Source organism: Pan paniscus, chromosome 10 (genome assembly GCF_029289425.2).
Source record: "Pan paniscus chromosome 10, NHGRI_mPanPan1-v2.0_pri, whole genome shotgun sequence".
NCBI lineage: Eukaryota > Metazoa > Chordata > Mammalia > Primates > Hominidae > Pan > Pan paniscus.
The window spans coordinates 41,286,500-41,302,401 of record NC_073259.2 but is presented as its reverse complement, the minus strand read 5'-3'; the positions used below and the strand labels follow the sequence as shown (position 1 = coordinate 41,302,401).

Sequence of the window (15,902 nt, the reverse complement as noted above, 5' to 3'; positions counted from 1 at the left end):
AGCCTGCACCACTGCATCAGAGAGCAAGGGACAGAGTGGCCAGGATGAGGCCTCAGAGGAAGAAGAGTAGGCACAGCCTGTGGGCCAAGTCAAGATTTAGGGCTTTATTCTGGGTGTCAAAAATAAAGGGTTTTCCCATCATTCTGAGCAAACTATTGCAAGGGCAGAAAACCAAACACCGCATGTTCTCACTCATAGGTGGGAATTGAACAATGAGAACACTTAGACACAGGGTGGGGAACATCACACACCAGGGCCTGTCGTGGGATGGGGGTAGGGGGGAGGGATAGCATTAGGAGATATACCTAATGTAAATGAAGAGTTAACGAGTTAACGGGTGCAGCACACCAACATGGCACATGTATACATATGTAACAAACCTGCATGTTGTGCACATGTACCCTAGAACTTAAAGTATAATAAAAAATAAAGAAAGAAAAGAAAAACATAAAATAAAAATAAAGGGTTTTCCATATAAGGAAGTAACTGAATCTGATTCATATTTTTGAGAATGCACTCTGATTTTGGGGACAGTGAACTATTCTGTATGGTACTGTAATGGTGGCTACATGGCCCCCACAGAATGTCCACACTAAGAGTTAACTCTAATGTGAACTATGGACTGTGGGTAATAATGATGTGTCAATGTAGGTTCATCAATCGTAACAAATGTAGCCCTCTGAGGTGGGATGTTGATGATGTTGTAACAAATGTAGCCCTCTGGTGTGGGATGCAGGTGTAGGGGCAGAATGTGTATGAGAACCCTCTACCTCCTGCTCGATTTTGCTATGAACCTAAAATTGCTCTTTTTTTCTTTTCTTTTTTTTTTTTTTTTTTGAGATAGAGTCTTTCTCTGTCGCCCAGGCTGGAGTGCAGTGGCATGATCTCAGTTCACTGCAAGCTCTGCCTCCTGGGTTCACACCATTCTCCTGCCTCAGCCTCCCGAGTAGCTGGGACTACAGGCTCCTGCCACCACGCCCAGATAATTTTTTTGTATTTTTTAGTAGAGATGGGGTTTCACCATGTTAGCCAGGATGGTCTCGATCTCCTGACCTCGTGATCCGCCCGCCTCAGCCTCCCAAAGTGCTGGGATTACAGGCATGAGCCACAGCGCCTAGCTAAAACTGTTCTTAAAAAATAAGTCTACTAAAAAAAAGTGCACTCTGGCAAGGGGCCCAAGTGAACCTTCTGTGATATAGGAAATGTTCTACATTACAGGTGTGAACATAAGTTAAAACTCATCAGGCGCCGGGCACGGTGGCTCACGCCTGTAATCCCAGCACTTTGGGAGGCTGAGGCGGGTGGATCACCTGAGGTCGGGAGTTGCCTGACCAACATGGAGAAACCCCGTCTCTACTAAAAATACAAAATTAGCCCGGCGTGGTGGCGCATGCCTGTAGTCCCAGCTACTCAGGAGGCTGAGGCGGGAGAATCGCTTGAACCTGGGCAGCGGAGGTTGCAGTGAGCCGAGATCGCGCCATTGCACTTCAGCCTGGGCAACAAGAGTGAAACTCCATCTCAAAAAAATAAATAAAAATAAAAATAAAAAGACTCATCAGGTTGTACATTCCCCATTAAAGCACATTTTGCATTTTATTGTATGTACAATATGCCTCAGCAAGGAGGAAACAAAGGGACCTGTGATTGGCCAAGGCTGGCCCATTGTGAACCCTGTGTGCCTGGACAGAGGTCCTGTGATCTTAGGAGGAACAGTTCCTGAAAAGAAGTGGGGCGTGGCAGGAGTGGAGGTGGGGGAGCTTTGCATTACTAGAAGAAGGGGGAAGGGGTCCTGGCTAGACAAAGCAACTATGCCCACCACAATGTGTAAAAGGGCAGCGCGGAGAGTGAACTAGGGGGCCACCCACCATGCTGGTATCCTTCCCTGCCTTCCTTTCCTTGCAGTGGTGCTTCCTCTTCCTTTCCCAACAGGTAGAATCTATGATATATAATTACGTAGGGACATGCATGCACACATTTCTATCTATCCTTCATGAAGGGTATGTACTGTCCGCATTGTCACATGCCTTGCTTTAACATTCACTCCTCCATTCCCACCACCTTACACTCAAGTCAGCCTGGCCCTCGGTCCTTAGCCCACCTTCAGATCCCCCTACTACAGGGGAGCTCCTAGACCACCTTAGCCCAGATCAGCGGGCAGGCAGAGCAAAACCTTGGAATTAAAATATCTTCAGAAGAGTCCACAAATGCTTGGAAGACTCATCATTTTAATCCTGGGTGGTTGGGTCGGGAAAGGCAGGGTGGAGGGAAGTGGGGGATAATGCCTGGCTCATCTGGAATAGTCAAACAGGAACCTTCTTCTACACATGTAAATTTTCTAAAAAACTAAAATTCAGTCCCATAGGAAATCAAGCTTTAAAAACAAAAAGTCTACTAAAATTTAAATGTGCACACATTTTGCTTCAGCAATTCCACTTGTAGGAATTATTAAGATATCCTCACCATTGTCATAGCAAATACCAATAGAGGACTGGTTAAGTAAATTGTGGCACATCCCAAAGTGGAATATTATGCAGCTGTGAAAAAGAGTGCAGAAGCAACTTGTATACTGATATGGAAGGAACAGGTATTGAGTGAATGTTAAAGCAAGGCATGTGACAACACATATAGTACAATACCCTTCATGAAGGATAGATAGAAATGTATGCATGTATGTCCCTATGTAACTATATATAATAAATTCTACTTGGAATGAATCACAGGAAACTGGTAGCATTAGTTGCCCTCTGGAAGAGAAACTGGCTGACTGGTGAAGGGTCCTCTTGTACTTTTGAATTATGTATAAAGGCCGGATGTGGTGGCTCACACCTGTAATCCCAGCACTTTGGGAGGCCGAGGCCTCCTGGCTAACATGGTGAAACCCCGTCTCTACTAAAAAATAAAAAAAATTAGCCAGGTGTGGTGGCAGATGCCTGTAGTCCCAGCTACTCGGGAGGCTGAGGCAGGAGAATGGTGTGAACTCAGGAGGTGGAGCTGGAGCTGGCAGTGAGCCAAGATCATGCCACTGCACTCCAGCCTGGGTGACAGAGTGAAGACTCCATCTCAAAAAAAAAAAAAAAAAAAAAAGAATTATATATAAAATGTATTTGTTACCTATCCAAAAAAAATTGTTGGCTGGGTGCAGTGGCTCACACCTGTAATCCCAGCACTTTGAGAGGCTGAGGCAGATGGATCACTTGAGGTCGGGAGTTCAAGACCAGCCTGGCCAACATGGCAAAACCCTGTCTCTACTAAAAATACAAAAATTAGCCAGGTATGGGGGTGCACGCCTGTAATCCCAGCTACTTGGAAGGCTGAGGCAGGAGAATCTCTTGAACCCGGGAGGTGGAGTTTGCAGTGAGCCGAGATCAAGCCATTGCACTCCAACCTGAATGACAGAGCAAAACTCTGTCTCAAAAAAAAAAAAATTGTTTTCATTTATATGCGTTTAAAATCTAGTATTACTGGCCAGGCACAGTGGCTCATGCCTGTAATCCCAGCGCTTTGGGAGGTCGACATGGGCGGATTCCTTGAGGCCAGGAGTTCAAGACCAGCCTGGCCAACATGGTGAAAACTCGTCCCTACTAAAAATAGAAAAATTAGCTGGGCGTGGTGGTGGGCACCTGTAATCCCAGCTACTTGGGAGGCTGAGGCAGGAGAATCATTTGAACCCAAGAGGCAAAAGTTGTAGTGAGCCGAGATTGTGTCACTGCACTCCATCCTGGGTGACAGAATGAGACTCTGTCTCTTAAAAAAGGCTGGGCACAGTGGTTCACGCCTGTAATCCCAACATTTTGGGAGGCCGAGGTGGGCGGATCACCTGAGGTCAGGAGTTCGAGACCAGCCTACCCAACATGGCGAAACCCTGTCTCTACTAAAAATACAAAAAATTAGCTGGACGTGGTGGTGGGCACCTGTAATCCCAGCTACTTCGGAGTCTGAGGGAGGAGAATCTCTTGAACCTGGGAGGTGGAGGTTGCAGTGAGCCGAGATCGCGCTACTGCACTACAGCCTGGGTAAGAAGAGAGAAACTCCGTCACTCAAAAAAAAAAAAAGCTAGGCTTAGTGGCTCACGCCTGTAATTCCAGCACTTTGGGAGGTCAGGAGATGGAGACTATCCGGGCTAACACAGTGAAACCCCGTCTCTACTAAAAATACAAAAAATTAGCCGGGCATGGTGACGGGTGCCTGTAGTCCCAGCTACTCAGGAGGCTGAGGCAGGAGAATCGCTTGAACCCGGGAGGCGGAGGTTGCAGTGAGCCGAGACTGCACCACTGCACTCCAGCCTGGGTGACAGAGCAAGACTCTGTCTCAAAAAAAAAGAAAAGAAAAGAAAAAAAGAAAGGAAGGAAGGAAGGAAAGAAAGAAAGAAAGAGAAAAAAAGAAAAAAAATCTAGTATTGTCAAGAGTCAGGACACCACTTACATAAGCTTAGACTGATTCTACCTCCATGAATGGGGTTTTAAGTCCTGCCTCACAGGATCGTTGGAGACTTGAAATGAGATGACACACAAGCAGGTGAAGTGGATATTTAAGAAATGTCAGCTCCTGTCCTTCCTAAGTTTCCTCATCTAAATGACCATTGGATTTCCAGCTCTTCTGTCTGTGTAGTTTCTGAAAGATAAATGGGAGGGATGGTGTCCCCTTAATGCTGGGTGACCTTGATCCCATGGTAGATGCACCAGAACCTGGAAGGAGCAAGCAGGGAGGGAGGGAAAGGGAATTCTCCCTGAAGCCATCCTGCCTTTCCCTGAGCAAACACCCAGGGCGTGGAAACTCCCAGGAGACTATCTGGTGGGGCCCCTGGCTGCCCCCAGCATGCCTGCTTCTGGGAACAGGGCCAGATAAGACAGGTGACTGGTTTCAGGGAGGATTGGGAGGGGCACAATTGAAAATATTGACTTAGGGCACCCATGGTAAGAGATCCTTCTCACTGGGTGCTGTGACTGCACTGGGCTCTTACACCACCCACCTGATTCTTGCTGAGGGCCAGGCTACATGTGAGCAGAAGGCAGAAGGTTGGTATTGTTTCATGAAATTTTTGTTTCAGTTATATATATGTATATATACATATTTGCAGGTGGTGATAAAATGAATTTCTTACTGTGGGCCACTGCCAAAATAGATCCCCTGCTCTGGATAATGGTGCTGTTAATGTGTACTACCAAAGAGTGAGATCCTCTAAGGTGACAGTGTGCAAATCCCTGGGCCTGGCCCTGGGTGGAAGGGGTTGGCGGTGGGGGGTTCCTGGGCTCAGTCTGGAAGCCCAGCTCCATCCATGTGGGTAGCTAGGGAGGCACTGTGTGGTAGTTATGGAGGTGCAGAGATGGGGCCCTCAGAGGGGAGCCCAGGGGCTGGGAAGCTGAGGACCCAGAGACAGGAGCCCTGGAGAGAGACCCCACAGCAGAGCCTGACAGGAGCTTCCTGCACCAGCCTGTCCCCACTCACAGTACCCTCTGCCTGTCTCTGTCTAATCTCCATTGGTGTTTCAGAAAGTCTGGAAATGCCCCCATCTCAGTCGTGCTAAGGGCTTGTGCACTTAGCCCAATGCTGAATGGACAGGGTGGCTGCCTGGAACTCTGTGCTTGTGGCAGTGGAGCAGGACTGTGGGGATGTACTGCCCCACCCAGCTGTGTCCTAACCCCTCCTGCCCTGAACCTTGGAGGTTGTCTCAAGAGTCAGGCAGACCCCTTCACACACTGTGCACACCCATGCACACACAGTACACCCTCCACATGCAAACACAGAATGCACACACACCCTTTATATCATACACACAGCTTGTAAAAAGGATAGGAAGGGGGTGGTGGCTGTGACTGAGTGGAGTGGGGAAGGGCCAAGTCCCATACAATCCTAGCTTCTAGAAATTGTGGGTATGACACACCCAATGGCTGAGAATAGACTCTGAACCTCTGAGGGGATGGAAAAGCCAGGATGCCTTAGTCCCTGACTGCAAAGATTGAAGGTGATAAAAAGATATGTCTGGCCACAAGGAAAGGCCATGTGCCTGGCCAAGGAGGAGTACAAGCCTGAGAGCTGGACAGCTCTGGGTTCCAATGCCAAATCTGCTAGTTTCTAGATTAGCCAACTACTTGGCTTCTCTGAGCCTGGCTTTCCTTATATGCAGATAGTCCTGATGCCAAGGTGTAGGGGAAGCACACTAAGCTCTCTGCTGATAATGCCCTCAAAAACTTGCTCTGCCTGCCTCTTGGGCCTTGCTGCACAGATCACATGAACCTTGGTATTTGAAAGCACACTATAAACCAGAAAGCACTGTGCACAGGTCAATGACTATTATACAGGTGTAGATATTTATGGCAACAAGCAAGGTTTCAACCAGGTTTCAATAAAGGAGCCTCTTTAGGAACAGCTGAGGGGGTCAGACTTTCCCGCTGTGCACCCCCTGCTTCCTGGACCCCTCCCAGCTTCTCAGTCCCAAGAAGAGGCCTCCTGACCACCTCCCTCCCACCCCAGTGGACATCAGATGCACACACAAGCAAGGACATTGGCAGAGCTAGCTGAGGTTTTATTTTGGACCAAAAAAAAAAAGCAATTGAATTGTTTTGTAGCTGGAGGCATGGGCAAGGGGGGTCCCCAGGTAGTAAACTCCCCAGGTGGGCTGAGGGCTAGGGCTGAGCCTCAGGTGGGTCTCCTGTTCCCAGTACTACCCTGCATAGCGGCCTCCTTCCCAGGCTCTGGGGCAGCGCAGGAGGGGTAGGCTGGGAGGGGCTGCCGCAGCTGTTCACTTGGGCAGGACGTCAGAGGACTCAGACACCAGCTTCCCATCACGTGTCTCGATCTTCTTCACAACCACGGCCCTGGAGGAGCTGGTGCGGCTGAAGGAGCTGGAGCCCGCGCCAGAGCCAAAGCTGGAGCCCAGGCCGTAGCTGAGGCCGGGGCTTGTGAGGCCCCCATAGGCCGAGCTCAGACCACCTGGTGAGGGACAGAGGTAGCCACATGAGTACAGAAGCCCACCCCGTGGCAGGCTCCATGCCCCTTCTCCCTGCTCACTCCCAACACAGCCCCAGGGATGGGAGGTTAACCCAGCTCTGCCTGATCAGTGATTGCATGGTTCACTACTCCAGAACTGTCAGGGAAAACCAGGAGCAGGGTGGGAAACAGCTGCCATATATATAGCTGTGTGACCTTGGACATTTAGCCGCACCTCAGCTTCCTCAACTGAAGACGTTTACAGGTGTCATATAAAAAATAAATTACAGCCAGGCCCAGTGTCTCATGCCTGTAATCCCAGCACTGATCACAAGGTCAGGAGTTCAAGACCAGCCTGCCCAACACAGTGAAACCCCGTCTCTACTAAAAATACAAAAATTAGCTGGGCATGGTGGTATGCGCCTGTAGTCCCAGCTACTTGGGAGGCCTGAGGCAGGAGAATCTCTTGAACCCAGGAGGTGGAGGTTACAGTGAGCTGAGATCACGCCACTGCACTCCAGCTTGGGTGACAGAGCGAGACTTCGTCTCAAAAAAATTTAATTAAATTAATAAATAAAATAAATCACATAAAGCCTGTAGGATACTTAGCACAGTGCCTGGCACACAGCTATGGTTTATTTGGGTGCTTTCTAATAGTAAAGTTACTAAGTAATAAAGTTATTACTGGGGTCCTGAATATGTGCCTCCCCACCCTAGGATTCTCCCAAGAACATGAGTGCTCAGGCTGAGGTCACTGTGAGCCACTGAGCACAGCCCCCTCCCTGGAGCTGAGGCCTCCCTGGGCCCTGCCTCCCGCCCTCATCCCAGGGCCCTGGACACCCACCTGCATAGCCGCTGGTGGTCTTCGTATGAATACTCATGTTCTGCATCCCAGACTCCAGCCTGTACCCAGACAAATGGGGTGTCAGGACCAACTCCTAGCCCTTCTTGGCCCAGAACAACAGGACCCCAAGTCCCAAGGGGCTTCAGGGGGCTCCCACCGTCCCCACCCCAGGTCCCAGGGATAGGGAAGCAGGTCCGGTCAGAGGTACCCACACCCACCGGCTCTCCTCGCCCTCCAGCAGCTTCCTGTAGGTGGCGATCTCGATGTCCAGGGCCAGCTTGACGTTCATCAGCTCCTGGTACTCACGTAGCTGCCGCGCCATGTCCTGCTTGGCCCGCTGCAGGGCGGCCTCCAGCTCGGACAACTTGGCGTTGGCATCCTTAATGGCCAGCTCTCCACGCTGCTCGGCATCTGCAATGGCGGCCTCCAGGGAAGCCCTCTGTGGGGTAGGGGACAGGTAAATAGGTCAGGTTGGGTATGCCTTCTCTTCTCCCGTGCTCCCACCCTCCCTCAGGGTCCTCCCCACCACCACCTAGGCTGACTCCTCCCAGCTCAAATTAAATGAGACTAAGGGCCGGGCACAGTGGCTCATGCCTGTAATCCCAGCACTTTGGGAGGCCGAGGCGGGCAGATCACGAGGTCAGGAGATCGAGGCCATCCTGGCTAACACGGTGAAACCCCGTCTCTGGTAAAAATACAAAAAAAATTAGCCGGCCTGGTGGCGGGCGCCTGTAGTCCCAGCTACTCAGGAGGCTGAGTCAGGAGAATAGTGTGAACCCAGGAGGCGGAGCTTGCAGTGAGCCGAGATCGCGCCACTGCACTCCAGCCTGGGCGACAGAGCGAGACTCTGTCTCAAAAATAAATAAATAAATAAACGAGACTAAGGAAGCAGATCAGGGAGACATGAGCAGTTTCCAGGTGCTTCCCCTCCACACCCTTCTCACCTGCGACACTGTAAGGTCCCCCCACCCTAACTGGACAAGATCCCTGGGTTCTAGACTTTCCTTAAAGCAGCAGAGCTCAACCTTACCCTGATGCATATGACTGATTAAAGCAGGCTTGGGAGCATGTATCACGAGCCCCAACATACCTGCCCCAGTCCCCTTTCACCTCTGTCCTGGCCCAAGGGACCTTCCCTGCATCCCTTTGCTTCTCAGAAGCAGACTGAGAAGCTGAACTGTGGCTGCCCCTCCAACTCCTGAACCCTGGTCTAGGATTCCTTCCCCGACTCCCAGAAACTTCACTCTTCCTACATTATCTCCTCTCACCAGGATGTGTCCAAGGAACCCCTCCCACCCCCAACTCGGCCCATACCTGGCCTTTGAGGCCCTCAATCTCAGCCTGGAGCCGGCTGATGCTCCGGTTCATCTCAGAGATCTCAGTCTTTGTGCGCCGCAGGTCATCCCCGTGCTTCCCAGCCAGGCTCTGCAGCTCCTCATACTTGATCTGGTACATGCTCTCAGCCTCAGCCCGGCTGCGGTTGGCAATATCCTCGTACTGTGCCTTGACCTCAGCAATGATGCTGTCCATGTCCAGGGAGCGGCTGTTGTCCATGGACAGCACCACAGATGTGTCCGAGATCTGGGACTGCAGCTCCCGGATCTCCTGTGGGGGAAGAGGGCAAGTGGTGAGGCCCTGTCTCTGCACACAGGCAGCCCCCTTTTCCACAACAGCCTTTCTTAGGGGATAAGACAGGGGCAGCAGAGGAGAGGAGCAGGTGGGAGTCAGGGTCAGGGAGAGGGCAAAGTTCCTGAAAAAGGAACTAGGTGCACCAATACTAGGTGCACAGAGGGATCCAATGCAGCTCAAAGATTAGGAACAAGGGCTTTGGGGACAGAGTTGCTGCTGAATCACCACACCCTATGATGACCTTGGATATGTTATTTCACTTCTCTGAGCCCACTTTCTCGTCTGTGAAATGGGGTAATGACTCATCCCTCATGCGGGGGACAGAACATATAGACCCAATAAATACTAGCCGAGCAAATATTGGTGGCTGTAATTAGTCAGCAGTGGCCCTTTGTCTTATTAGTGTGCTGGGGGCTGGGAGGAGCCTCTGGTTGAGTCTCAGGGTGGAGGCGCTGACAAGGCTGGGGGACCCTCACTCTCCTGCGACCAGGAACATACCTCTTCATACAGCTGCCTGAGGAAGTTGATCTCGTCGGTCAGCCCTTCCAGGCGAGACTCCAGCTCTACCTTGTTCATGTAAGCTTCATCCACATCCTGGGGGATGAGGAGAGGGGAGCCTGAGCTGGGTTTCCACACCCAACCCCAACCAAGGGGCTCCCAAGGTCCACCCAATGGCCTGGTCACAGGACTTTCTAGTTGCCCACTTTGTGGATTGATCTTCCAGCCCAGCCTCTGCCCATCACATGTGCATTCTCAGCCCACACACCTTCACCTCTGCTTCCTGCAACACACCCTCTTCCACCTCCTTCTCTAGGGAGCCTTCTAGAGCCAGATCTCCAGTTCTACTGCTCTGTTTTCTGAACCATGTCCCAACACCGATGTCAAGAGTTCTGTCCAAATGCACCTACCACTCCATCCTTGTCTACCTTTCTGTGCACCCAAATGTTGACATAAATGAGTTTGTCCCACTACTTAGGAATATTTAGGGACAAAACCCAGAAAGCCTCTTGGTCTGAGTCTCTGAGCCCCAGCCTCCAGTGTCCAGATAGGAGAAGGGAGACTCCCTCACCTTCTTGATGAGGACAAATTCATTCTCCATCTCTGTACGCTTATTGATCTCATCCTCATACCTGTGAGGAAAAGACTTACAATTAGAGGATGAAGGCAAAAGGGAGATTGCCCTTGGTCTTTTGGGAGACAGGGGCGTTGTGAAAATCAGGAAAATTCAGTTCACAGAGATGCAGGATATGAGAAGGCTGGTCCTTCTGCCTTCCCCAGCTGCCCTCTCCACCCTCACCCCTCCCTCAGCCCGTGGGAAGCAGGAAATCTCTCTCCAAATCCATGAATACACATCGGATTGGACACCTTGAGAGTGTTCACAGCAGGGCCTGACATGAGACCTCAGACAGAACTTTCTAGAGTTTGCTAGAGGTCAAGGGTCAAGACTAAAGAGGGGCCAGAATGATAAGTACAAAAGTGAGGCCCATAGGCTGCCTATCTCTCCCGTCTCAGGTTTACCACATCAACATTGACACATAATTTGTTCTTCAAATCCAGACAGTTGAGATTGAAAGGGGGTGGGTACTATCAACAATTGTGCTAGGAACCTGGGCATAAACACAGACTGTTCCGAGCAAACCTCATCAGGTGGTCACCCTAATTAGATAGGACTGCACTGCCCACAACAGAGGGCCATGGGGACTTAGTCCCAAGGCCCCAAGGGGTGGAGGAGAGCACGGTGACTTCAGTTGGGTGGAGGGTGGGAGTTGCTCACTTGTTCTTGAAGTCCTCCACCAGCCCCTGCATGTTGCCAAGCTCCGCCTCCAGCTTCAGCTTCTCCTGGCCCAGAGTCTCCAGCTGCCGCCTAAGGTTGTTGATGTAGCTCTCGAACATGTTGTCCATGTTGCTTCGAGCCGTCTTCTGCTGCTGCAGGAGGCTCCACTTGGTCTCCAGCATCTTGTTCTGCTGCTCCAGGAACCGTACCTATACGAAGGAGGAGAGAGCAAAAAGGTCTACATCAGGCCAGGGCTCAAAGTCTGGAGGGAAGCAAGCAGTCTTTTCTCTTAATTCACTCCTCAAGCAGTAAGGTCTCCAGACCCCAGGCACCTGGTTAGCTGTTCTGGAAAGATCACCTATGACCAGGGGGAGAAAGCATGGCATGATGGTGAGGTGGGGAGCAATGTCCCTCAGCATTGGGTAGGGGAAGGAGACAGGTAAGGTAATTATGTTAAAGCTGCATTTGCAAACCAATAGTCCTAACTTCATTTACATAGGTTGTATATTACAGATCAATAAAAATAGCCAAGCTTTCTTTGGGAGTCTCCGGCGCCCAGGCTGGAGTGCAGTGGCAAGATCTCAGCTCACTGCAAGCTCCGCCTCCCAAGTTCATGCCATTCTCCTGCCCCTGCCTCAGCCTCCCGAGTAGCTGGGGCTACAGGCACCTGCCTGCCACCACGCCCCACTAATTTTTTTGTATTTTTAGTAGAGACAGGGTTTCACCGTCTTAGGCAGGATGGTCTCGAACTCCTGACCTTGTGATTGGCCCGCCTTGGCCTCCCAAAGTGCTGGGATTATAGGCGTAAGCCACCGCGCCCGGCCAAAAATAGCCAACCTTTCTAAAGATGTTAAGATTGAAAAAGAGGCCGGGCGTGGAGGCTCACGCTTGTAATCCCAGCACTTTGGGTGGCCAAGGCAGGCGGATTTCTTGAAGTCAGGAGTTCGAGACCAGCCTGACCAACATATTGAAACCCTGTCCCTACAAATAATACAAAAATTAACCGGGCGTGGTGGCACGCACTTGTAGTCCCAGCTACTCGGGAGGCTGAGGCAGAAGAATCGCTTGAACCCAGGAAGCGGAGGTTGCAGTGAGCTGAGATCACACCACTGCACTCCAGCCTGGGCGACAGAGTGAGACTCTGTCTCAAACAAACAAAAAAACTTGTAACTCCTTCTAAACTGGAGGGGACAGAAATCTTTTAAGGGTACAGCCTAGTTCCCTCCACCACTCTCTGCAAATCGCTTTCTTCCCCAGGTCATTCTGTCCCAAAATTATTTTTTTTAAAAAAGTGATTATAACATCTTATCCTAATGGAATGTGGGCCAAGCACTGCTGAACTCTTTACATATGTAGGTTTGAATAGGCAAAAACTTTTGCCTATATGGATTTAGGGGCTCTCATATTCATTTTATAGATGAGGAAATAAGACTTGGCAAGGGAGTCCATAACCAGGAACCGGCAGAGCAGTGCGAACCAAGAATTCAGATTCCAAAGCCTATGCTTAGCTGCTCTCTATAAGGACCCCAGGGCTAGCAAAACGCAGTCAACAAGTCAAGTCCAGGCGCTTGGAGCGCCAAGGGCCCCCGACCACAGGGTTCCTGGGGCTCCGGTTCCTCCCGGCTTACTCTGCCCCAGGATTTCCCTCCTCCCGTTCCCACAATGCCTCCCAGGAGCCAGTCAGCGTGAAGGGCCCAATCCTCGGGGCCGCTGGGGGCCCGGGGCCCCTCAGGCAGCGGAGTCCCAGGGCTGCAAAACCCGGCCTGGCTCCTGCTGTGTGAACGTGGAGCCAGGCCGCTGGGGCGGAGCAGGGACAGGACGCGAGAAAGGGACACGGGCTGAATGGGCGAGGGGCGTTGGTGGGCGACCGCGTTATCTGAAGCCATAAACTTAACAGGACGTAAACCCCGGGCGGGGCGTCCCACGCCCGCAGACTTTGAATCCTGGATGGGCTTTCCGAGGCCAGGCCCTGGCGCCTCCTCCACCCCACCCCAGCCCACCCCACCCCACCCACACCGCCCCCGACGCCGAGCTCCGCCAGGTGGAGGAGAGCGTCCCGAGTCGGCTGCCCGCAGCCCCTCACCCCGCCCTCGGCCCCGCCCACGCTGCCGGCGCAGGGGCCGGGGTATGACTCATTCTGTGACCCCCGCACTCAGGCCTCCGGGCGCCAAAGGCCTCAATCAATATTTGCCCGTTTGAACCGAGACACCCACTTCCTTCTCCTAGAATGCTAGAATCACACCAAACCCCTATGTAAAAAAAAGAAAAGAAGGGAAAAAAATCACAAAGGCACTACTGGGGAGCCCTTGGGGTAGTGCTGGCGAAGAGGCGAACCTGGAGGAGGGTAGTCCCCGAACAGCTGGGACTGCCGCAGGGCGATAGCTTAAAAGACGGTCAGAACTCGGGTTGGGGTGAGAACAATAACCGCTATTATTTTTTATAATTTGGGGACAGAATGACCTGAGGAAGAACGGGATTTGTAGAGAGGGGTGGTGGGAACTAGGCTGTACCCTTAAGTTGTCTCTCTCTTCCAAGACCCTCCAGTTTAAAAGGGAAGGAGGAAGCCCCAGGATTCATCCCGGCTGTCCAGACCCTCTCCCCACCCTCACCCAGCCCAAACCAAGGTGCACGGGAGGGGTGAGTCGGAGGATGGAAGGGAGAGTGTCGCCAGGGCGGATGAGGCCCAGCAGGACGCCAGTTGGGGGCTGGAGATGTGCATAGGGACCGGGACTACCAGGAGAAAGGGGCTGCGGGCACAGTCAGCCACGCAGGGGGGACCCTCACCTTGTCTATGAAGGAGGCAAACTTGTTGTTGAGGGTCTTGATCTGCTCCTTCTCCTGGGTGCGCACGGCCTGGATGTTGGGGTCCACCTCCAGGACAAGGGGGCTCAGCAGGCTCTGGTTGACCGTAACTGCGGTGATGCCTCCCATGCCGCTGGCCCCACCATAGCCGCCGCCCAGGCCACCGCGAAAGTTGCTGCTGCCCACTCGGGAGAAGCTCGAGGAGCTGATGCGGGAACCGGGCCCACTCGTGTAGGAACGGCTGCTGAAGGCCCGGGGGCCAGAGGTGGACACCTTGTAGGACTTCTGGGTCACCCTGATGGACATGGTGGAGGCAGGAGTGGAGGCAGGCGGGCCGAACCAGGCGGAGATCCTAGAAGGAGCGGAGAAGCTGCTTCTTGGTGAGGAGAGCTCTCAGGAATGGCCTTTTATAAAAGAGATCCCAGCCCCGGGGGATTGGGGGGAAAGGCCTCGTACCTGAGTGGCTAGGCCCAGAGGGGGCTGGGCCTAACCCGTCACCTGCCACCTCCGGGCAGGACTCAGGTGGGGGCAGCAGAGAGCTGCCGCCACCCAAGGGCCCGTTCCAACCCTGGAGCCCACTCCAGCACCACCCCCAGAAACCCAGGAAAAGGCAGTTCAGTGAATATGAAACTGGAAGAAATCCTGTCCTGGCACAAGTGCCTGTAACAAGCAGACTTGCCTGGGCCGCCCAGCCACTACAACCCTGACTCCTGGGTCTTGTCTCCCTCCCTCCTGGGGGAAATAAACTGGAGGACTGGGAAGCATGGGAAAAAGGGGTCTCCTAGCATTTGGGTCTCCTCTGAGCTGCCGACACCCCAGAGAAACTCTCCTGTGTTCTCCCTGATTGAAGCGATTATGAGGGCCTGCCTGGGCTGGATGACAGAACAGCTGGAGTCCAAAGCCTTGAATCTGAAATCAACCATTTGCCTCATCTCTCCAGGTTACTGTTCTACCCCTAGCACCTGGTGCAGTGCCAAGAGGGTCTGGGTAGATATTTGTGGAATGAATGAATAAATAAATGAGTGAATAAACATCACACGCACACACACACACACACACACACACAGAGTGGCTGTCATCCCTCTACATCTGAAGGTGCAAGATAAAAAGAGATCCAAGGCCAGGCACAGTGGCTCACGCCTGTAATCCCAGCACTTTGGGAGGCTGAGGTAGGCGGATCACGAGGTCAGGAGTTCAAGACAAGCCTGACCAACATGGTGAAACCCCATCTCTACTAAAAATACAAAAATTAGCTGGCCATGGTGTAATCCCAGCTACTCAGGAGGCTGAGGCAGGAGAATCACTTGAACCCGGGAGGCAGAGGTTGCAGTGAGCTGAGATCATGCCACTGCACTCCAGCCTGGGCGACAGAGCGAGATTCCATCTCAAAGAAAAAAAAGAGCGAGATCCAACACAGCACTTTTCCTGAACATAACCCAGGGGCTTCCTCTCCTTCCAAGATCCTAGGATCCCCTGGGCCAGGTGAACACTGTAGGCCTCACTGAAGGGCCTAGAGAATGATGAACAGGGCTAGAAGGCAGAGAACGCAGGGGGGGGGGGGCGAGAGGAAATGGGAGCTATGTCAGGGACTTCATAGTTCTTGCTCTTTGCGGGAGTCACTCCCATTGCTCCCAGTGAGTGAATCACGGGAAGTGAGACAGGACGGCAGGGGGTACAGTGAAGTGGTGTGGCACTCGTGGTGCTACCTGGACCCTCCTGCTTTTCCCAGGCTCCCAACGGGCCAGAGGAAATAGAGGAAGAGTCCCTGCACCTGTCTCCCATTATCAAAGTGAGTCAGGAGGGCAGGTTGGGACGTAGCATGCACCTGTGGGAGGTTGGAGATTGGGGAGCTGAGCAAGGCACCCCAGGCCTGGGTGGGGCCGGGCAGGGCATGCTGTGGGTGGAAGGCAGGAGGTTTAGGTCCCC

General features: G+C 52.3%; 1 protein-coding gene across 1 annotated transcript; it reads right to left on the bottom strand.

Moving 5' to 3' along the window:
- Positions 1-6,502: 6,502 nt before the first annotated feature.
- Positions 6,503-14,491, bottom strand: KRT8 (keratin 8). The gene is made up of 8 exons (XM_003831049.4): positions 13,959-14,491; positions 11,175-11,383; positions 10,470-10,530; positions 9,899-9,994; positions 9,086-9,376; positions 7,990-8,210; positions 7,772-7,830; positions 6,503-6,930 (listed from the first exon to the last, which is right to left on the bottom strand). The coding sequence occupies exons 1-8, from the start codon at positions 14,280-14,282 to the stop codon at positions 6,740-6,742; spliced, it is 1,452 nt and encodes a 483-aa protein (XP_003831097.2). The 5' UTR covers positions 14,283-14,491; the 3' UTR covers positions 6,503-6,739.
- Positions 14,492-15,902: the final 1,411 nt, after the last annotated feature.